Source organism: Nomascus leucogenys, chromosome 23, assembly GCF_006542625.1.
Source record: "Nomascus leucogenys isolate Asia chromosome 23, Asia_NLE_v1, whole genome shotgun sequence".
Classification (NCBI taxonomy): Eukaryota; Metazoa; Chordata; class Mammalia; order Primates; family Hylobatidae; genus Nomascus; species Nomascus leucogenys.
Genome location: NC_044403.1, coordinates 15,634,508 through 15,659,863, shown reverse-complemented (window position 1 = coordinate 15,659,863; position 25,356 = coordinate 15,634,508). Strand labels below are relative to the sequence as shown.

At 33.7% G+C, this 25,356-nt stretch overlaps 1 protein-coding gene across 3 annotated transcripts in view; it reads left to right on the top strand.

The window, feature by feature from the left end:
* PIK3C2G (phosphatidylinositol-4-phosphate 3-kinase catalytic subunit type 2 gamma) overlaps positions 1–25,356 on the top strand; it is a 403,925-nt gene that overhangs the window by 45,189 nt on the left and 333,380 nt on the right. For all 3 annotated transcript variants that reach the window (XM_012502330.2, XM_003265569.4, XM_004092097.3), the window contains 3 exons: positions 7,393–7,495; positions 14,385–14,455; positions 18,400–18,463. In XM_012502330.2, the coding sequence (XP_012357784.2) occupies positions 7,393–7,495; positions 14,385–14,455; positions 18,400–18,463 (238 nt within the window). The remainder of the gene's footprint in view (positions 1–7,392; positions 7,496–14,384; positions 14,456–18,399; positions 18,464–25,356) is intronic.

Below are 25,356 nucleotides of genomic sequence, written 5' to 3'. Positions count from 1 at the left end.
AAGGGGCACATACCAAATGTGTGTACATGTTCCAAGTGTGCACATACACATAACTATCTGAAAAATACTCTGAGAAGTACTATAGTACTAATATTATTTTAATATTTTGTTATATTCACCTTACATTTCTGACTTAGTTATCCCAAAGATTTTAAGTCCAGCTTAGTTACTGAGTTTTCTTAAAGAAATACCTTCAGAAGCTGTCAGCAATCCTGGTTTTCAATATTTACAAAATCAAATAGAAATTGTTTATTTTCTATACATGAGTTTAATATTTCACAATACACCTCTGTGACTACTTCTTACATGTAAGAATAAAGAACATTTTAGCTTAATTCAAATTATATAAAACAAGCATAAGTATTTATTCCAATGAAAGAGCATCGCTTTTAAACGTGGACTTACAAGGAGCGGCTAGGGCAATGAGAATCAATATTCATAGTTTGAATGTTATTTAGGATGCTTAGTTGCTCATAAGACAAATTTGAGTACTTATCACTTTTTGGTGTTAAGGTCATTAATCTCTCTTTATATAAACATATTGCCTCAGAAATACTTTAAAATTACATGAGCTATTTAGGAATAGGAAATAAGGGTAATTATGTGCAAGAATTCAGCCTCTTAGTGTTCATCTTAAATGACAAGTATACTCATAATAGTTCCTAAGATAGTAACTAGCAGATAGATGGAATCAAATATGTGTAGAGAGAATAAATAACTAATATACAGAAAGTTTGATTTCCTAGGATATGGAAAGAAAAAGCCTAAACTTTTTATTGTATCACAGACATTCAGTTCATTCAGCTGAAGTTTTATAGACGATTATTAAATAAAACATAGGTAGTGCTCATATTTGGAATGTTACCAGACTGAGAAAAACACCTGGTGTATACAACCTTAAATGGATAATTCCTGTGCTCATGTTATAAGCATTGTAATTCCCAGTGTGGCCTTTTCTTAGAGCACAATCCTTCTCTCCACACCACCCACCTTACAGTCCATGCCTTTCGTTTCTCTTTCTCTTGGTATGGTAACCTTTCTTCTTACCCTTTTTGATATCTAGAATTCTCAAATAAAAATTCATTTTTTATTGCACTTACTTATTAAATTCCCACCCTTCTTTCTATTATTTAATGCTTTTTCTCTCTTTTTCATTTTCTCTAGATAGCACCATTTAACAAATTTATCATGTAGGCCACATAAGAGTTTTAAATTTTCTACTAGCCACACTAAGAAAATATGCAAAGAAACAGGTGGAGATAAATTTTAATACTGCAGTTTCTATAACTCAATATACCTCAAATATTATCATTTTAACATGTAATCAAAATAAAGAAAATAATTGAGATGTTTCACATTATTTAATATGACAAGTCTTGAAAATCTAGTGTGTATTTTACATTTATAGCATATCTTAATTAAAAGTAGCCTCATTGCAAGTGATTAGTAGCTGCTTGTATTCACTAACCACTATACTAGACAGCATAGCTCTATATCATTAAACACAAACTGATCAAAATTGTGGTCTTGCCACATATAGTGGTAAAAGGAGTAGTTCACAGCTCTTAGAAAGTGTGATGGTTACTGCAAACTCTAATGTCCTTTAAACAACAGCAGAGATTTAATCTTAACTGATAATTCTAGTACAATATTATATTATGAAAATAATTTGACCTAGAATTCTAGAACTAACAATAAGCCAGCATTCAAGGACAATGTAAAAATAGACTCTCAGAAATAAGAACATTTTATGCCCATAAATTATCTCTCTAAAAAATTATTTGAAGATGTACTTCAACAAAATAAACAATGAAGCCCTATGGAATATAGATCAATGGTTAACATAATTACTTAAAAAGTTCTAAAATATAGTTAAAAAAAAGAAAAGAAATTAGTAGAGGCTCCTTTATCTATCTCTGCTTGCTTGACTTGCTGTATTAACACTCTTTATTTCCTTTACAAAACAGAATGATTAAGGCCCATAATTCATTGTTTGTTCTAGAAGAGTAGTTATCAAACATTTTGGTCTCAGAACCCTTTAAACTCATAAATTGTTGAGTACCCCAAAAATAATTTGTGTGGACTTTGTCTATCAATATTTACCCTGTTGGAAATTATAATTGAGAAATTTTTAAAGTATGCATTTATTATTTGAATTAAAAATAATGATAAATTTATTACATGTAAATACACATAAAATAATTTTATTATAAATACTATATATTGCAAAACAAGAATAATTTGTGAGGAATGTAGCATTGTTATGTGTTTAGAAATCTTTTAAATGTCTGGTTTAATTAAGACCATTGACTACTTTTCCCTTCAGTCTGTTGCACTATGATGATCGAATGGAAGTATATAAAGAAAATTTAACCTCACACAAACATAGTTTGCAGAAAAGATAAATATCTTAGTAGTCTTTTCAGATAATTGTGAACATCTTTCTTTGATACTACACCAAAATCAACAAGTAATAGTCTTTTAAAATTTAGTTACAATGTGGAATATAAAAAAATCAATAATTTTCACACTAGGCTACTTAGAGTCCATTGGTCTGTTTTGCCCTATTGATAAATCTTTTTTTACCCATGCAAGATTTGAAGCATCATGGATTGTCATTTAGACAAATATGTTTGCTGGATTCTGCAGATCTTCCAAATGTTGCCATACTTTATCATAAAATATCAAAAAGTCCATTATTTAATATTAGCATTTTTCTCACCAGAAAAGTCTGTAAGTATTGGTTAGCCGGCAAGCTCATAGTGGAAAATACAAATTTTACAAAATTCTTATTTCTGAAGTTGTTTTCCTTAAAGTGACAAGTTTAGCTTGTTTATTTTTGGCTGCCAAACACCTGTCTGAATAACCACAGTTTGCCTGTGATTCTCTCATCTAATAAAATTGTTTAATGAAAAAAGTTACTTCTTTATCTTCCACTCAAGCAATTATAAGAGGGCTTTTCCTGAAGACAACTTCTATATTATAGTATGCAGAAATGCTTTAACTGTTTTTCCTATATGCTCATATAGAAAATTAAAGACACATGTATTTAAGGATTTAGATTTAACAAAATTAATAATTTTTACCATTTTATTGAGGATATTTTTAAGTGACACTGATTTTTATTTCCTACAAGTGCATGTACAACCTGGAAGTGTCTCTTATAGCTCCAGGGTTTTGTAGACAACATTTTGATAACTACTTCTCTAGCATAATAGTTTACTATAAAGTATATTATGCCCATGCACTTTTGCTTCTGTAAGTTGAGTTGTAAATGTACCTAGAGTCAGTTGTGTTTATTCCTGAACCTTTTTATACCAGTTCTATTGTTATTTTATTTAGGTAAGTAAATGAAGTATTTACAGAGTGATGAAATATGGGTGAACAAAGAAAGTCAGTGTTTCTATGAAAATTAAGTTAAAATTTTTAAAAGATAATTAATAAAGGAGAACCATTAAAATCTATTGCTGCTGAATTCAGTGTAGTGGAAATAACTTAGACTAGAAAAATAATTATAGAAATCTAAAATGATTTTCTATTCAAGTTGTTCTTTGACTCTAAGAATTTGCTCCACATTTAAGAAAGTAGAATACGCAATTAAAGATAATTACTCATAGATGTGTTTTATATCAGAAAGACGACACAAAGTTGTTATCAACTAATCCTTCATCCAATAGCAAAGACTTAATGCTAATATCAGAACTTTGGCTAGTGAGAGGCTATGTAGTTATGTTTAGTTTAAAAATAAACTATTTTTAAGATATCTGTCTTCTTTATAATTCCCAACTTTAACTTTCTTGATCAACTAATCTACTACTTTTTATATTTCATCAAGTAAGTGATAAAAGAATCTGGAGCTAATATTTGAAGTGATCTCTACTTGAGCAGTTGTAAGGTTCTAAGAGAAAACTGAATTGAAGTCATATTAAGCTCTAAATTTTATTTCAGAGTGTCTGTCACATAGTAATTAAATTGAGATTGCAATAGAAAAGCTTTAAGATATGTTTCATTTTCTTTAGAAAATGCAACCACCAGAAAGTAAAAATATGTTTATGAATCTCAAGCCTCTAAAGATAGAGAAAGAAGAGACTCAAAAATGGCTCAAATAATCCCAACACATGAAAGGAAATAATTCTAAAAGAAAAAAATATATAGTTAATATAAACTGAAAATAATATAGCAGAAGGCATTACTGTAACTTGGATAGTTGAGACTTCTCTGATTAAAAGTCAAAGTCTCAAAAATGAATTAAAAGGAATTTATAGGCTAGAGACATGACTAAAATAAGATTGTCTCATTTATAACAGAAATATGTGTGTTACCTATTTATTTCAGCCTACAAAGAAAGTGTAATAAGCTCCTGGTAATTGTTTTTCCAGAAAAAGGGAAAGGGAAGAATTTTTCTTATCTCTTTTATTTTGTAGAGTTGAGTACAATTTGGATGTATCCCATGAGAATATATTCCTATAATGTAATTTGAAAAAAATTATAGGGGAAAAATACTCTTTCAACATCTGTTATTACCCCAAATCTGATAATTATGGTGCCAGATTCCACTATATACACACACATACAGACATACACACACATACAGGCACACACACACACAAGGACATAAACAATGAAGCAAAGGTAAGGAAAGAACTAAGACCTAGTTTTTGAAAGCAGTAAAATTGGCAGATGTAGCAAATAAAAATATAGGATATCCAGTTTTATTTCAAAGTCATAAATATTTTTAGTATATGTTTCATGTAGTATTTTATATGTAGTTATATTAAAGGTATATATATGTGTGTGTATATATGTGTGTATATATATATATATATATATATATATATACACACATATACACACACACATACACACACACCTAAACAGTATTAAGGTACTATATCTATGTATCTATCTATATCTATATATCTCTATCTATATATATAGATAGAGAAACACACACATATATACACCTATATGGTATAAACGGGTGTGTGTGTGTGTGTGTGTGTGAAAATATACAAAGAAACAGGTGGAAATAAATTTTAATACTACAGTATATGTGTACATACATGTATACACACACCTTTAGTGTAAATATGTATCAAATACTACATGAAATATATACTAAAAATATTCATTCATTGTTTCTCTGTAATTTATAGATACTAGATGTATTAGTCAAGGTTCTCTAGAGAGACAGAACTAATAGGACAGATGTATATATATATAAAGGGGAGTTTATTAAGGAGTATTGACTTACACTGTCACCAGGTGAGATCTCACAATAGGCCACCTGCAAGCTAAAGAGCAAGAAAGCCAGTACGAGTCCCAAAACCTCAAAAGTAGGGAAGCCGACAATGCAGCCTCCAGTCTGTGGATGAAAGTCCAAGAGTCCCAAAGCTGAAGAACTTGGAATCTGATGTTTGAGAGCAGGAAGCATCCAGCATGGGAGAAAGATGTAGGCTGGGAGGCTAAGCCAGTCTAGTCCTTCCACATTTCTCTGCCTGCTTTTATCCTAGCCATGCTGGCAGCTGTTTAGATTGTGCCCATCCAGATTAAGGATGAGCCTGCCTTGCCCAATCCACAGATTCAAATGTTAATCTCATTTGGCAACACACTCACAAACGCACCCAGGAACAATACTTTGCATCCTTCAATCCAATCGAGTTGACACTCAATATTAACCATCACACTAGACATCAAGCATATTATCTGGCAATTCTAGGAAGAATTATACACACAGGTGGATAAAGTAAAGAAAGTCAGTTTAAGTAAGCATGCAGTAGCCATACATGAGGCTGAAGTCATTGCACTGGTGTCCAGAGTACAGTATCAAGACTTCAACATACAGAGAAAAGGAATCTTTGAAAGCAAGATGGGCCAGTATTCTTAAGTCACTTCCCACAGCAGGAACAGGAAAACAAAGCTCTTGGCATGGAAAAAAGAGTTGAGCAGAGGGAGATGCAAGGACAGGAACTTGAGTACATGTGATAGATTGTGAGGCTGACCCTTGAAGCAGACTTTTGGGAAGGAGGAAGGAGAAATCAGTAGTTCCAAGAACAAGTGAAGAAAAGAAGTGGTCATGCCTTTCGTCTAGATTGGCCATGAAAACAACTCAGGGAACAGTGTAAGAGCCCTATGGACACCCCAGGGACAAGAATCCAAGTTAGACTAACAGTTGGGATAGCAATAGACATTGACCATATGTCATGAACACACTAACATTCACCATTTTGGCTAGCAGATAAGTACTAAGTTTTTTTAACTATTAAAAACAATGTTAAAATAGAAACATTTAAAAAGAATTTACTATATAGTATGGTAAATTCTATATAATTATTCTACATAATTCTATATATTTGTGTTAATTCATTTTACAGATTAATGGTCTATTTGTCTGGCATTGTTGGAAACAAGTTATCCCAAATATTTACTGAATTTTCCATATAAGTAAAATTATCATCTTAAGGATTACAAGTATCTAATATACTTTTTTTTTCTCCTGAAATCCTTCATGTTTAAGGTCCTTTAAACAATGTGTATTAACATAACTCATCCTTTTCTCAATGACTAAAAGTCACCAGAGATATCAAAATTTAAAGCTGTAAAGGGACTTATATAGTAGAAGCCCTTCATTTCACAGAAGAATCAAATTGTATTTATAAGAAAAATGTTGCAAAATAGTAATTCATTATGCTCTTCAGTTAATTTCTGCTTGGTAAATATTTATAGGCAAAAAAAAGAAAGGAAGGAAGACAAAGAAACATAACAATGACAGTAGAAATTTCTGAAATAGGTATAATTTTTTTGTTTATTCTGCTTGCTAACCCTTTGATGTAGACATTGCTATTCTATCTCTAAAAGAGAAAATATTGGGTTTCAGATAGTTTTAGTTTAATTGGCCTTCTAAGGTCATCGAGCCAGTAAATCTGTCTCTAAAGCTCATGACATTTTCACCACATCCCAATGCTTTCTTGAGACAAGGTCCCCACACAGACATACGGCATCAGTTAGACCACCCAGAAGCATGCTGTCATCAGCTTTGAACTCTGAGATGGCTAGGTAAAACTAACTTAGAATATGCAAAGTCTTATTTGTTAAAATTTACTGTGATAATTCTAAAGGTGTCTAATCATTCAATCATTTTCTAACTTATTAATGCACATAAAAATAATTTCACGTTTCATCATCTATATCTATATATTTCCTCTCATATTATTCATTTATACACAAAAATATATAATGCATATATATTCACACATGCGCGCACGCACACACACACTCAGCTTACTTTACCAAACTAAGTTCCAAAAATAAAAGAAAATGAAGTCAGAGAGGAAAACATGTGTTTGGGGATATTATGGGAGGATATGATTGTGTTCATTTTTTCTCCTTCAGCGATCACTGTCTGGGGAGCCACAGAATGTTTCAAAAAGATAAATCTGTTATTCAGCTCCACCTGCAGAAAAGTAGGGAAGCTCCAGGAAAGCTGTCTCGAAAGGTAAGACTTTCTTAGCATTGGTTCCAATCAGCAAACTGACAGTTTTAAGGACAATATTTCTAATTTTTGAACTATTGCCAACTTGGAATTATACAGCTAAATTAATACATGTTTATTTAAATATATTCATTGAAACAGGATGAAATATCTTATCTAAATATAAATACCTGTTAATGATTTGAACTGATGCAATAACATGAACGCATTACTGCAATCTTAGTGTTATGGACTGAATGTTTGTGTACCCCCAAAATTCATAAGTTGAGGCCCCAGGTGATAGTATTAGGAAGTGAGGTCTTTGGGAGGTATTTAGGTGTAGATGAAGTCATAAAAGCAGAGTCCTTATGATGAGGTGGTAAGTGCCCTTATAAAAAGGGTTTAGAGCGTTCTCTGTGTCTTTCTCTTTCTCCCTCCCTCTCCCTCTCTTTCTACCACTCCCTCTTTCTCTTTCTTCTCACTATGTTAGGATACAGCAAGAAGGAAGCTGTCTGCACACAGGAAAAGGGCTCTGACCCTGATTATAAACTTTGCAGCCTATAGAACGAAGAGAAATAAATGTATGTTGTTTAAGCCACCCAGTCTCTGGTATTTTGTTACAGTAGCCCAGGCTGACTAATACACTGAGTATAACAAATCTGTTGGTTTCTTTCAAAAATCATTTGTAAGACACTTATTAAGGTTATCATATTTATACTTTTCACATATCTTCTTAGAAGTAAATGAAATAGAAAATGTAAAAGGGAATCATTGAAGGCAGAAAAATAACTTGTTTTCTGTGAAGACTGTTTATGTCAACACAGCTTAAATTGGGGCAGATAAACTTTCATAATATATATAATAAAGCTACCTAGAAAAGGATGACTGTGCTTTAACGATAGTTTCATGCTGTTAGATGCGACTTTTATTCCCTCATGTTGTGAGTTACTTCCAATTTAAATTGCACAGTATGCAGTGAACTTTGATATTATGGCAGTTTTTATCTGTAGAATCTTCAAATTACTTGCTTTAAGCAAAAATCCTCTCACCCTGTCATTTATATTAGGTAACAGATTTCCAGTGGACGATTTCTTTTTTTCTGGTATGAAGTGTTTCATCATAAGAAAATTTCAGGTAGTACATTAGGTTGCAATATATCAATGTGGAACATAACATAATGAGGCCAAAAGAGAGTTGTTTAGAAATATCTTTTGGATCTTGTGCTCAACTTAGCTACTGTTGACAGCTCCAAGGCTATACATCTGAAATCTCCAGGAAAAAAATGTTATAAAGTGCAACTGACCCTGTCAATATTAAACTTAAGATTCTTCAAATTGCCCTCAATGTTGAGAAAAAAAAGCTGAAATCATCATATTTCATTGGAGCATGGGGGAAGAAGATAAAATGTATGATTCTAATTTGGATGCTGCTAAAATAATAACTTACTGGTAGTAATTAACAAATCACTAACATTTCAGACTCATGTTAATTAAGGTCTGTTTAAAAACTCATGTAACTCTATTATTCTGATACAGGGCATACATACATGTCTGAGACTTTAACATTTCTATCACATTTAATCTTTTAAATAATTCTATAAGGTAAATACTATTAAAAATAAGGAAACTGAATCACAGGGAGGTATCAAGACTTTCCCAAGATTAAAATCATGAAACTGACAAGCAGAGAAGTACAGATTTGAGCACAGTCAGTGAGTCTTCAGAGCCCATGCATTCCTACCAACTTATAAAGGAAATATACTCAGAATTTGCAGTATATTCTCAAAGGTTTTGGATGTGTGTTTCAGGGTAATTGGTCAAAATTCTAGCTTTATGCATCCACGTTTGTGTGTGTGTGTGTGTGTAATTTTTTTTCCACAGCAATATCCATGTAGCTCAAAGTCTGGGGCATGATAGGTGATTAATAACTAACCATATTATATATTGTCATATATTATATTATTATGGTATATATTAGGTGCCAAGTGATGTTCTTAGTGTTCTAAATGAGTTAATTGACAGTAGCCCAAGAGCAAAGAAGTAATAAATACAACTATTTTTCTGTCTTATAAAAATAAAAGAACTGAAAAGTTAAGAGATTATTTAAATCATCCAAAGTTGCACAGCTAGTAAATAAGGGTGATGAGATCAGAGCAAAACTATCTGGCTACAGATCACACTATATGGTAATGTCAGCCAGCGCAGTTACATAGTGTAGCTGACTCCATCAATATTAAACTTAAGATTCTTCAAATTACCCTCAATGTTGAGGAAAAGAAAGGTGAGATAATCATATTGCTGTCATCACCATTGTTGTCATGTCCAGGGACAAGCATATTGTTATCTCTGGGTGTAGAATGTGTAGTTCTCATCAGAAATGCCTGTTTTTCCATATGCCATTTGGATCACAGTGGGAATTAAGTTACATAGTTCATTTTGATGCTTCATGGTTCAACTTACAAGCGTATCCATCCTACAGTAAATATCACTAATTCTTGGATAATTCAGCAACTCATAGGCAAAGAGTATAAATGCCTTTTCTCATCCACAACTTTTGCTAACATTGATGCTGTTGTTTAAAATGGATAATACTTGAACCCGAGAGGCGGAGGTTGCAGTGAGCTGAGATCGCGCCACTGTACTCCAGCCTGGGTGACAGAGCGAGACTCTGTCTCAAAATAATAATAATAATAATAAAATAATGGATAATACACATGATGGCAAATGTATTTGTATATTTGCATATCCTCCATTCATGCAATAAGTATTTGCTATGTAACTGCTGTGTATTAGGCCCTATACTAATGCGTAGTTAGAGTAGTGAGCAGTATCAGTAAGATCTCAGCCCTCAGGGGTTCAGGGGATGCAACTGGCACTGATTTCCAATTAAAAAGCAGGGGTAACTTCCATGCAGAATATGAAAAAGGCATTCCATATTTCCATCTCTCTAAGTCTTGATTCTTTTTTTTTTTTTTGAGACGGAGTCTCGCTGTGTTGCCCAGGCTGGAATGCAGTGGCGTGATCTTGGCTCACTGAAACCTCCGCCACCCGGGTTCAAGCGATTCTCCTGCCTCAGCCTCCTGAGTAGCTGGGATTACAGGCACATGCCACCATGCCCAGCTAATTTTTGTATTTTCAGTAGAGATGGGTTTCACCATGTTGGTTAGGCTGGTCTCAAACTCCTGACTTCGTGATTTACCTGCCTCAGCCCCACAAAGTGCTGGAATTACAGGCATGAGCCACCGCGCCTGGTCCAATTCTTGATAGTTTCAGTATTTTTTTTTCCATTACATTTCAAAGGGAAAGATATTACATTTTATTAAAACTTTAAGGATTTACTTCCAGGAACTGGGATAAGTACTTTATACAGTATATACAATCGAGTAACAATAGATTAACAAATAAAACTTGTTACATGCCATTCATAGTACTTGCCTTTTCTAGAATGTAGAGTTCACATCCTAGTTGAGAGACAGACAATAAACAAATATATATAATGAAGTCCTATGGAGATATGTGCTCTGAAAGAAAATATAGCCAGCTCTAAAAGTTGAGAGAAGCACCTAATGCAGATGGGTAAGATAGGCTAGTGATAGTGCTTGTTTTTCTGTCTAAATCCTGGAGCACATAGGCCTAGCTCTGATCGTTAGAAATGAGGAATATTAAATTTGTTCATTTGGCCTTCTATAAAAAAGCAAAAATTCTGGTTTCATGTTGCTCAATTTCAAATGTTCACTTTTAGGCAAATTGTTAAATTCTCCATTTAATTTCTTCATCAAATAATGTGAATAATAATAGTTCTTACTTAATGTGGTTATTATGAGAACTCAACTGAGAAATATAAATGAAGAGCTTAAGTCAGTGCCTGCACCTAGTATGACTACCTAAGTATTAGCCATTGACGTCATAAAATTGGATGTTTCACTGTGTGCTATTTTGGTCCTTTACAATTAAAAATTCTAAAACAATATTAACATTAATTTGCATTAAAACATTTAGAAATTTACTCATTGTGTTGGAAATATTGAGAGAGATGGACATTTGTGTGTTATGTCAAAACAGTATATACACCGCAGTATCATGACTTGTTGATATATCAACAATTTTAATATATCACAGTTTTTCTTGTAAGTTTTCATACTCATAGAGCAGGATAAATTTTAGTCTTAATTGAAATTTCTATATGTAACAAGAAAATAAAAATAAACTGGTTTGGTTTTGAGGTAAGCTTTATAAAATTTTCTTTCTAAGATATATATGATTTATTGATTAACTTAATATAACTGAAACAGTTCATCAACTTGTGTCTCATCTTCATTATCTGAATTGCCCTTTTTTAAATAAGTAACCCTTGATTTGTATATTTAATTTTATACATACATCATAAGGAGATAGCAAATGTTCTCTCAGTTTTATTTTTTATAGTGGTGTCAAAATTCTCTGTGATTTTCAGGATTTCAGCTCTAAGTAAAACATTTATGAACAATTATAATCTTTCTAATAAAACTGTAAAATTGTCTTGATAGTATTCTTTTTCACATAATACTAGGAATATGACTATCATCATTATATTAAATTTATTGATACCATTGCCTCGCAGTAGATACTTTAGAGCTTTCTAATTGTGCAAAGCTCAATTCATCTTAGATAATATTTTTATTTTAAACTTGATAATATTATACTGAAATAGTATAATTTGATCCTCATTTAAAGAGAACAAGAAAGTTGTTCTAAAAAAAAAAAAAAAAAAAAAAAGCAGGCCAGGAGCAGTGGCTTAGGCCTCTAATCCCAGCATTTTGGGAGGCCGAGGTGGGCAGATCACCTGAGGTCAGAAGTTTGAGACCAGCCTGGCCAACATAGTGAAACCCCATCTTTACAAAAATAGCCGGACCTGGTGTTGCGTACCTATAATTCCAGCTACTCAGGATGCTGAGGCACAGGAATCGCTTGAACCTGGGAGGTGGAGGTTGCAGTGAGCCGAGATCACGCCATGGCACTACAGCCTGAGCGACAGAGCAAGACTCTGTCTCAAAAAATAAATTAATTAATTAATAAAAAGCAGTTTGATGATCTTTAGAATTCATCCAAGGTTTCAACATTTTAAAGCTGCTACCTTGATTAGCTATGAATAAATTAATATTTTAAAATTTGTTTCCTTTTTTGTCTATCTCAAATTTGATCAAAAGTATTGCCAACATTGTAGATATTAATCATAAAACTAAGATTTTCTTATAGCTCAGGGGAACATTCACGAACATTTACAGCGATAGATTTTTGCATGAGAAAAAAAAATTTTAACTTTTTCCTTTTTCCTTAAGGCCAAGGTATGGCCTCAGCTTTTAAGGAAAAGTTAAGTGCACACTATCTTTCATGGACAATTACAGGAATTTTCCTCCAGCTTTTGTTTTTTTCAAGATCTGTTAATAATTTTAACAAAAAAAATGTTTCCAATACATGTACCTTACAAAGTTATTTTTCCTCCAGCCTATGGAGGTATTTAAATTTAAAAATTTTTCTAGCAAAAGGTACTATGACTAATACCGAAAATATTTCTGGAAACCAAATAAATTGGTTTTTAAATGAATATGATTACGCTTCATAGAAAGATGTAAATAAGTATATTCTTTATATTCTTGCTTTGGTTTTTAACTTCTGAAAGAAGACAAGTGCCATATATTACAGCTCAAATCTTACTTTTTTATTTTTACTGTTTTTCACTTTCCTATTTTCCCTCTTACTATACTTTTCATGACTACAGTTTAGCTTTATCTGTCGCAGAAAAAAATTGTCTTGTCACTATCACACTTTTTATTTTAGCTGTCCCAGTGACTCTATATGTAAATTTCTAGAAAGTAAGACCCACATCTTCGTTTCTCAGTCATTCTACAGTGTTTCTTTTTCACAGCATGTAGTCAAAATATTGTTTTATAACAGTGACCTTATTCTTTCTATCTAACTTAGCTTCCTTCTTCCTGTTCACAAAACAAACCAATATAAAAATTAATTTACCTTTGACATTGGGCCATATAAAGGTTTTCCTTCTGATGTTTTCTGTCCAAATTTCTAATAGTCAGTTTTAAAAATAGATTGTGTGTGTATTGACATACAAGATTACATACACCCTAGGCATTAAGGGACCCACTCAGATCTCAATCTTAATGCCACCGTGTGGTGAAATAGTGCAATTATGATGAGACATACTGTATTCTCTGCATACTTGCAAAGGGTTTTCATGAATGCCCTGTTGCAGGAGAGCTAGTCAAGAAGTTAAGGTATGCGTGTGTGTGTGTGCGTGTGTGCGCACACACATATGGGCCTTAGGCATATTTTAAGATAAGCAGTTCGTGCTTATGTAGGAAGAAAACAAAATGCCAACTAACTCCTAACATTTATACCTACCCGTAATTGTCATTCATTAGCATAATTTAGTGCTCATGAAATGGAAAACTCTCTTACACTGACATTTTGGCGGCAAGATGTGGTGAAGCTGAAAAATGAAGGAGTTGATTATGTGTCTGCCCGCCCATCTGGCAAAATGTCAGGCTTTACACTGCCATGGCACTCATGGCCTAAACGTGAAAGCAAAATGTGCATGTATGTGGGAGAACTGGTGGCAAAAAATCTGCCTTCATACTTAGTAGGAGAATTTAATGTTTGACCTTGGTGATGCCACGATGTTCTTCAACTGTATTTCAGGTTTATTCTCAACCAAAGCTAAGCTTTCTGTTTTACTTTTGAAAAGGCTTATATAGTTAAGGAGAGTCTTGTAAGGTCTTTCAGACAAAATATAAAAGTGATGAATGAGGGTTATCAAAATAGGTGAATAAAATGACAGCAGGAAGTTACAGACCTATTTTTATCTGGTACTCATTCCTATTCACTCTATAAATATTAATATATTCTGCTGTCTACAGCATGAAGAGGACCACAGTCAGTTTTATCTGAACCAACTTCTAGAATTTATGCATATTTGGAAAGTATCCAGGTAAGACATTTTATATTTGTTCCAAGACTACTTTCTGTTTGAGTTCTCAAATGTCAAATCTCAGTATTTTTCAGTTGATTGTCAAAACTGTCCATTCACTGGACTGTGGAAGCTACTGTACTTTTAATAGGCAAATTCTGTTAATAATTATCCATTCTTCAAAGTTATTCAGACATATTTGAAGAGCTGCTAACACTTTCCAGAACATTCTAACATTCATTTAAAAAAATCTCTGCTGCTGGTTATTACATTTTCAAGGACTTGTTTTCCTTATTAATTTTGTGAATTTGGGTTTGCATATGTCACTTAAGCTCTTTGTAAAACAGTTTTAATACTTCAAAGGTAACCATCTCCTACTTAATTTGTTTCTGAAACTCCCTAAAAATAAGTGGTATATCATAAATACAGGAGTGTAAATTCAAATTGGAAAACTTGATTGACAACAAATGAACATATCCTACTTCATTCTTATATCTAAATGTATGCATGTATTATATTTGGAAGAATAGACTTATTGGGTAGCTAAACTGCGAGTTTGGGTATATCTGCAATTAAGGTTGTTGTGAGCTGAACCAGTAGAAAATGTAGTGTGGGAGGTACAGGTCATAAATCTCTAAAGTAAAGGCTGATATAACATATCAGCTAAATTTACAATAGCAAAGACATGGGATCAACCCATATGCCCATCAGTGATTGACTGGATAAAGAAATGGCACATATACACCATGCAGCCATATAAAGGAATGAGATCATGTCTCTTGCGGGACAGAGATGGAGCTAGAAGCCATTATCCTCAACAAACTAACACAGAAACAGAAAACAAAACACCACACATTCTCACTTATAAGTGGGAGCTGAACAATGAGAACACATGGACACAGGGAGGGGAACAACACACACTGTGGCCCATCAGAGTTGTGGGGGAGGGAGATCGTCAGGATAAATAGCTAATGCATGCAGGGCTCAATACCTAGGTGATGGGTTCATAGGTGCTGCAAACCACCATTGCACACGTTTACCTATGTAACAAACCTGCAAATCCTGCACGCGTTTCCCAGAACTTAAAATAAAATTGGCCAGGTGCGGTGGCTCATGTCTGTAATCCCAGCACTTTAGGAGGCCTAGGCAGGTGGATCACAAGGTCAGGAGTTCAAGACCAGCCTGGCCAACACAGTGAAACCAGTCTCTACTAAAAATACAAAAATTAGCCAGGCATGGTGGCATGTGCCTGTAGTCTCAGCTACTTGGGAGGCTGAGGCAGGAGAATCACTTGAATCCAGGAGGTGGAGGTTGCAGTAAGCTGAGATCACACCACTGTACTCCAGCTTGGGCAACAGAGTGAGACCTCATCTCAAAAAAAAAAATAATTAATTAATTTTAAAATAATAATAAAATAAAATTGTTTAAAAAGTAAATGAAAATATGAGCTAAAATTGTTTTTAGTGACTATGTTGGGTAACGATTTTGTGAAGTTATTATATATTTACATATATTATCTCATCTAATTCTTTCTAAAACTCTGTGATAGTATGTACTATCCTGTTTCAAAACTAAAGAAACTGAAGTTCTGAGAGGCTAAATAATTCACCTAAGACCATTCTGGTCATCAGTGGCAGGATTAAAATCAGGTCTGCCTGAAATTTACAAAGGACATTTTCTTTCATTAAACTATTGTGTTTTTCCATTGCCCTTCTCTGCCACCCTTCCCCCTAAAAATATCCATCTTCACTCCATAAAATCATAGAATGGCTAGGACTAGAAAGGATTTTAGACAATCTAATACAAATTTTCGTTTTATAGGTAATTACATGATTCTGCTATAGATTTCTGTTGTATAACATACAAACAAGGTCTGTAGTTTCCTTTCTCCAAAATAAATCTACCCAAGGGTGGGGGGAACAGAGAGAAAGGGAAAGAAACACACATACACCTCAAATATGGGAAGTTTTTCAAAAAGCAGGAAATCCTTGGGACACAAAGGACGTTGTTGGGTTGGTGGAGGGTCGTTGCACCTTTTAAGTCACCACTACCTGGGGCACAGAGAGGCAAGCCAAGGCTGAGAAGAGAGTGAGAGAAGGAGGCTTTCATTCTGTTCTTGTCTTACCCCTGCCATTGCCTGCCCCCTAGCAGACATTTGATGGCCAGTGTGCAGTTGCAGGAGTCCAGAGGGTTAATTCAGGGCAAAGCAAAAGTTCTGCTGTAGCAAGGAGTAGAGGAAACATGTCTGGGACAGCCTAGCTTCAGACTTTACTCCTCCACGCCTCCCTCCAATCCCAGGGGAGTGGATTACAGTCTGGGGTGATGCCATCTCCCAGTGCTATTTCGTCTGTGGTAAGGAAACTAAAAACACAAGTTCAAAAACTTGGCAACCATCACACAAATATTTAATCCCATAGCCACGACTAAAACCAAGTATCTAACTCTCAATCAGTGCTTATTCCACGTCCATTATGTTCTGACCCTTCGCCCCTTATTTTTCTCAAAGGGTGTCTAACACAGAGACATTCTCAGCCTTATAAAGGCCACTGCAGAACTTTACTTTTGGGGATTCAATGCTTCCCTGCCTGCCCTCCTCAGAACACCGTATTGGATCATCAAAAAAAATCAAGCACTGGATGGCAAGGGCTTTGATTTCAGCCCTTCTCTTTTATGACTCAACTTCCTCTTAGAAGTTGAGCAAATCACTCACCTTCACTACTTCCCCGTGTTTTTTTTTTTCTGTAAAATAGATACCATATCCAAAAACAAAGTGCTGAAGTGGGTGCATTCTTGGTGGTACTAATAGTTTCAGGTTTTATATAAAAACACTGCCATTGGCCAGGCGCGGTGGCTCATGCCTGTAACCCCAGCACTTTGGGAGGCCGAGGTGGGCGGATCACAAGGTCAGGAGATCGAGACCATCCTGGCTAACATGGTGAAACCCCTTCTCTACTAAAAATACAAAACATTAGCCGGGCGAGGTGGCAGTCGCCTGTAGTCCCAGCTACTCGGGAGGCTGAGGCAGGAGAATGGCGTGAACTCTGGCGGAGGGTAGCCTGCAGTGAGCTGAGATCGTGCCACTGCACTCCAGCCTGGGCGACAGCAAGATTCCATCTCAAAAAAACAAAAACAAAAACAAACAAAACAAAACAAAACAAAACACTGCCATTGCCCAAATCTTTAGTTATTATTTTCCTCCCCTTTCATTGACTTTTACATACTTTATGCATTTTGTCTTTGAACTGACAGAGGGACTCCAACTAAAGTGATAATGTAAAAAAATGAGAATGCAGCTACTGTAAAAATAATGGTGTGTTTTTTAATGTTGCGTTTCTGAGTTCTGTGACTTATGATTCAATTTAAGTCAGGAGTTTTCAAGACAAATAAGAAGGTAAAGTCAATAATGTTTTGGAAAATAATTTTTGAACAGCGAAGCTCAGAAGAATTTCTGCTCAAATTGCATGTCTTCTGCCTAAGCATAGATAAAGCTGGAGCAGTAAGAGAAGCTTAGGAAAGAAAAACGCAGAGGTTTGGTGTCAGAGACAACCCCACCTATTATAAATATAAGCCATTAATTCCAAATGCACTTCTCTACAAGATATGCCATACTTAATATTTCTTGATGTTAATATATGCCATTATCTGCTTATGAATCCCTTTGCAACTTACGGTTTGAATTAAGAGTAGTTTTATATAATGATCAGCCTTTGAGAGGTTTGGTTAATTTATCGTGAATTCTTTGGAGTTCTAAAAGTTTCAGATATGTTTGTTGTCTATCAAGTTATACAAACTTTATAAGGCACCCTTCTGAGATGTTTTTAAAATTATGTCAACGATAATCCTTTTTATACCATGCCTACGATAGTATCATGGGCAAAACAGAATTTGTGATAAATGTTTGTGCTAAAGGTAATATAAGCTTTCCCACCCAATTTTAAACAAAGTTTCTATTTTTTATTTTCCAGACAATGCCTCTTGACACTCATCAAAAAATATGACTTCCACCTGAAATACCTATTGAAAACCCAGGTATTGACTTTGGTTACTTTATCCATCAATTCAGTAAGCGTTTTTAAAGCATCTACTATTTTTCTAAAACTTTGCAAATTTTGAAGACGACAAAAATGAATAAAACAGAGGATCTACACTTGAAAGGCTTTCATTTCAACCTGGAAAATTAGACAAGTAGAAAGGCATATGCAGTAAAGTGCTACAACTGCTGAGGAAAGACTGTATGTACACAAGATGCGTAAGAAAGAATGGTCAGTTTTATCCATTTGAGCTGAATGTTGACAAATGAGTACTGTATGTGTCTCCCAGCCAGAGACGGGCATTGTGAAGGAAGGTGGGGGGTAGAGATAACTTTCGGCAAAGAACAACATGAACAGAGGCACTTTGGGAGGCCGAGGTGGGCAGATCACGAGGTCAAGAGATCGAGACCATCCTGGCCAACACGGTGAAACCTCATCTCTACTAAAAATACAAAAATTAGCTGGGCATGGTAGTGGGTGCCTGTAATCCCAGCTACTTGGGAGGCTGAGGCAGGAGAATCGCTTGAACCTGGGAAGTGGAGGTTGCAGTGAGTTGAGATCGGGCCACTGTACTCCAGCCTGGCGACAGAGCAAGACTCAGTCTCAAAAAAAAAAAAAAAAAAAAAAAAAAACAGAGAGAGAGAAAAGAGTCAGGACCCAGCCTGGTGTGATTAGGAAACTATGACATTTGAAATGGCTGTAGTTAGTGTTCAAAATTAGAGGCTGGAAAAAAATCAGATGAAAGAAGCAGACAGGGGCCAAATTATGTAGGATCTTATGGACCTTTTATGGCCAATTTTATGATTTTCTGCTTTGTCAGCTGATGACATGGAGCCATTAGGCAGAGTAGTAGAATGACTGATTGATGATTAGAAGGACATTTCATTAGCCCAAAGAGATGATGAGGGCATGGACAAACACTCTACTATAGGGATAATATGAGGGGACAGATTCATAAGAAGTGAAAATGTGCAATTTACATGATTTGGTGAAATTCTATGTGCCTAGAATAACTCAAAATTCCGGACTGCTGACTGACTCCGTGGAGACATCAATTCACTATAATAGTGAAGAGAGAAGGTAGCATGGCAGAGGGAATGATGGATTCATTACAAGGCTACTGAAATTTGGTCACCTATTGGGCATTGAAATTGTGATCTCCATTAGGCAGATTATTTCTTACAGTTTCTTCTTCCAGGGAAGGTTTAGCCTTCCACAGATAAAACATCATATTATTACAGAATATTGTGAGTCAGGGAACATTTTTTAAACAAGTGACTTCTTTCTTTCTGTTAAATAATTGATTCCTGATATAAATAAAAGGGCACATAACTCAGATAATAACTATTTGTAATATCAATAAACACTAAATATATCTGAAAATAATAAATTCTACTTATTGATGTGGATACTGAAATCGTATGTGACTTCCACATAAATATCTAAAGACATGGAGACTACAAATACAAGACTTACGTTTCTCCCTCAAGTGTAATCCTCTCACCCTAATTCTATTTTTTCTGCTCCAGCCTGGTCTGAGTCTGGAAGTTTAAAATGTGGAATGTGAAAAGAATCCACAATTAGCTTGTTTTAAGTCTCATAAAAGTGTTATGGTTAGTACCTCTAATCAGCCTTGTGAGAGTCATTCTTTCTCATGTAGAATGTGAAACTTACCAGGTACCAGGATATATTAAGACTTAATTCTTAGAGTATTTTTGTCTCTTTACTATGTGTAGAAATACTTTTGAGGTTATGGTAACCTACTTATGAATGAATTATAGTTATCTAAATGTCTCAACACTGCTCACATATCATAGACATCTTTTTTCACACACAAATTATTGATAATTTATAACAGTTCTTAATTTCCAAATTCAGAAGTTTGATCTTATTACTTATGTATGAAGCCTCCTATATTTCTAGTTTGAAAGAAATGATTGACTATTGTAAATTTTTCTAATATGACTTAAAAGTTGGCAAAATACCAAAGAAATACTGTCTTTCTATTATCACTGGCAAATAGCAATCATCACTCGCAGCTAAATTATTTTATAAATAGGTCACAGTGTATGTGATTTTCCAGATGAACTCAATCCAAAACAATGAGTTCTTTAAATGACATTTTTGCCTATGAAGCATCAATAGTAAATATCTTAGAAATGACGACAGACTATGATATTATCAGTTCACAATTTTGTGCTTTCTATTCATTTGACAAATACATTAAGTAGCATTTCATCATGTCCAAAACAGTGTCAATTGGAAAAATAATGTTTTTTTCTTATCTCCCAAACTTGGATTATTACACATGATTTGAAAAAATAACAAGCATGCAGCTGAATAAGTCAGACATGAATATTATTGAATAATACGAATATTTTAAAGTACCAAATATTTTCTTTCTTGACAATTATTATTTCAACATATTTTAGATGATAACCATTTTAGGCCAGGCATTCTGGCTATTATGTCAAATGGCTAGTTTTGTATGTAATTTACAAAGAGCTTTTTCACTGGACATTTTTTCCTCTCTTCTATTCCATTAAAACCCTGAACTATAGAGAATATTTTTGAATTCATTCTGTGTTTTTTTAATTTCATAGAAATTGAATAATATGAATTCAATAGGAATTTCAGAAAAATTAAGAATAGAAAAAAGAGAATCCTCCCCCTCAAGGTATTACTGAATGCTTACTTCATGCAAATTATGAAACTATTTACTCACTGAAACCAAGAGAAATGGGAGTTCAAACCATACTCTGAAGTCGCCGATGATCTAGTTGGAGAGACAGCATATCCACATAAATAATATACACAATGGTGTCTATACAGAGCAAAGCAGTATAAAACCAAATCGTTGCCTTGGAGAAAGAATCAACTTCTGATTTAAAATCACTTCTTCCTAGTAGTCTCTAATATGTTGTCGCCAAAATTCTTTATTAAAATGCCAGTCAGGATCATGGTAGGAAATCCCTACCATGAATGACAAATTTACACTAGAATCTAGTAATTGTTGAATTTATTGTAAATTAGAGGAACCAGGGTTGAGGAAAAATCAATTCATGCTTCAAAACATGGTTTAGCTTCATGAAACATCTATCTGGTCAGAAAATAACTGAGAACCCCTAAGTCCTTCTACCATCTAGCCCATGACTCGGAGGCTATACCAAGTAGATAACCAGGAGAATATGACATCTCTAGTGTTCAGGTTTAAGTAACTCAGTGGGGAGGGCAAAATAATACTTATTTAACACTTGCTCAAGACCAAAATCTAACTGTATTCATCTAGAGAGAGACAGAAAATTCCATATATGAGTAGAAAGAAAGAGGACACACAGGGATTTTATATTTAGCTTCTTTTAAACTGAAGCTCTCTTGGTTACAACCAAATCTATTGTTAGATTTTCAGAAGTTCCAATTTCAGACATAATGTAAGCCTAATGGTAGTCTAAGACAAAATTTAGGAGCAGAGATTCCAAAGTCAGATAAATGTAGAAGTCAACCCTCCACCACTACGGAAGTTTTGTATTCAGCCTTCCTCAGATTTATACGATTCATCACTAGAGTGAGGATAATAAATATAATATAATGATATTTTAAATAATTAATGAAACAATGGATATAATGGGCTTAGTATAATATAGTGATGGAAAATAAAACGTTTTTAAGAAAAGATAAGTACCCGTGTTACTTTATTGCTATTACTGCTACCGTTTCTATCACTATTATTCAAGTTGAGGATTGTATAGGATCCAGAAGAAAATCTTCACAAAATTGATTTGCATTCAGAATAGAACATAAGAAAAGGTGGGAAATGAGCAAAAAAAGTGTAAGAAAATCGGATAAAATTAAGAGGTAACAAGGAGCAGTTGCAAGGTTGCAAAAGAAGTCAAGGAAATAAAGGCAATAAAGTCAGAGAACAGGAAAATGAAGCACAATTGCAGAATTGAAACCGACCTTAGAAGAAATAAAGGGCAGATTGTACTAAAAGTCAAAGCTATCATTATAGAACACTCTCAGACTTGAAGAAGTATAAAAAAATTAAAAGTAGATTATCAAAATAGAAGACAATCACTAGCCAACATAATTTGTGTTGCTAATGAGATGGAGAAAACTAGAGGGTTTTGTGTGAAGGAATAAGATGATCTGACATTGTACTGGTGATTTATGTACTAAATTATATAACACATGAAGAACACACAATTAAAGAATAATAATAGAAAAGCCACTCTTATTAATAAATTAAGGAACAAAATATTTTTGGTATCACACGCCTGTTTGCCACTTCTTGTCTCCTCTCCTCTATGTAAAAGGTCCTATTTGATGAAAAGGATTTTGTAGCTTTTCTTTATCATTTCATCACCAAAGTTTGCATCTACTAGCAATATAAGGTGTTGATTTTCTTTCTAAGGTCTTCATGAATGGAATCAAACTATATGCACTTTTTGAGCCCTGTATCTTTCACTCAGTGTTAATTGTGAGATTTATCCACCTTTTTCCATGTGGTTGTTATTAGTTCATTTTCATTGTTGTGTAATAATTCCATTAAAAGACTGGACTTCAATTTGTTTATCTATCTCACTTGTTGGTGTATATTTGAAATAATATCATGAGGTTTTCTAGAGCACATAGCTAGGGACATAGATTTACAAGGCAATACCAAACGCTTTTCTAATGTTTTACCCATTTCACAATATATGAGAGTTCCTATTGCTGCATTTTCCCACCAACCTATAGTACAGTCCAAATTATAAATGTTTTCCAACATTAGGTATATGTAATGCTATATTTGTATCAACTTTAATTTTTCTGACTCACAAATTCATACTAAACTCATAAATTCGTGAGTCTTTACCTTTTTTAAAAATGTAGTATTCAACTGCCCTCTTTTATAATTTACCTGTTCAAACTATTGCTGATATTTCCACATTTCTGTAGATTTTTCAAATGGATTTATGGGAGTTCTTTATATATTTACCCTTCCTTCAGTTATGTGTATTGTAAATGTCTTCTGCCATTTAGGGGTTTTTCACTTTAATTATAATGTCTTATTTATTAAGTCGCTTTTCTTAAAGTTTAATTTATATAAAATAAAATGCACCCATGTTAAGTGGGTAGTTTGACTAGTTTTCAAAATGTATATAATTAGGTAACAACAACTGGAATGAAGATACAAGATATTTCCATTACAAAAGAAAATGCCCAACTGCCTCTTTACAGTAAATCTCTCTCATCCCAGATTTCATACACCAAACATTTATTTGCTCTCAATTTGGTTTTCTTTTGCCTTTACTTGACTTTTATATAAATGGAATCTCATATACTATGTAAGAGTTCTTGTGGTTCTACATCCTCACCAACACCTGTTATTGTCAGTGTTTTAATTTTAACCATTCTAGTGACTATATGGCAATATTTCCTTCAGTTTTTAATTTGTATTTCCTCAATGGCTGATGATGCCGAATTACTTTTCATGGAATTACTGCTCATTTATATATTTTCTGCTGTCAGGTGCCTGTTCAAATCTTTTGCCTATTTTTAAAGTTGAACTATATATCCTCTTGTTATCAAATTCTGAGGGTCCAGAACCTTACCTGGATATCAATTAGGAGCCAGGGACAAGGAACAGTGAACTCCCTCCTGCACACGACTAACTGCAATTGTAATCATTCTAATATGTTCCAGAAGGAAGTTCATTGTGAGGTGTAGGACATATGTATTGAAAACTTTGTCTCCCTGTCTGTGACTGGTTGTTGGTTTGTTCGCTTGCTTGTTTATTTCATTTACGTGCCATTCAAAAAGCAGAAGCTTTTAATCTTTGTGAAGTCCAGGTTTATTTTTACTTTACAGTTTATGCTTTCTTATCATATTTAATAAAGATTTGCCTACAGAAGTTTGCATACTATATTTTTCAATACTATTTTTAGTTTTAGCTGTTCTTTAGTTCTATGATCCATTTCAAGTTATAGTTGTAGTTCTAGACTCTGTTCTGTTTCATAAATCTATGTCTATCCTAATATCAGTCAACATTACCTTAATTACCATATGTTCATGGAAAGTCTTGGTATCAGGCAATGTAAGTTCTCCAAAATCATTCTTGTTTAAAGAAATATTTGGCTATTCTAAGTACTTTGCTACAATTGCACTGAATATATAGATTGATGTAAGGAAACTTGATATTTTAAAAAATTATATTTTCTAATCCATGGGAGATCAATTTAATCTGATCTATTTCTTCTTCTACATAGGTTTCTTAAATCACACAGCAATGCTTTATAATTTAGCATAGAGATTATGCATAGTTTATTAAAGTTATTAGTTCATGTTTTTGTCTAATATTTTAAATAATATTTTTATATTATTTTCCAGTTGTTTGTTACTAATATGTGGGAGTAGAACTCACTTTCATATATTGACCTTATATACTGTGTCTTCTTGAAATCACTTTTTATATCTAAGAGTTATTTTTTGGATTCCTTAGGATTTCTACATATACAATCATGTCATCTGTGAAATAATTTTATGTTTTCCTCTTTAGTCTATAGCCCTCTTATTTTTTTACTTGCCTTATTATTTAATACTTACTGAGTCTCCAATAGGATTTTACAAGTAGTCATAAGAACAGAATCCCCACCTTGCTATTTCGAGGGAGAACTTTACAGTCTTTTATCATTAAGTGGAAAGTTATTTGGAGGTTATGTTGTAATATAAAAAGTTAGTTATATTTTACTGGGTTGAAAAAGCTTCCTTCTATAGTTTACTAAGAGCTTATTTCTTGAATGGATTATGAGTTTTGTCAAATGCTTTTTGTGCATATGTACAAATGCACGTATGGTTTTTCTCTTTTATTCTTTTCAAATTTTAAAAATCTTTGTATTACTGGTATAATTA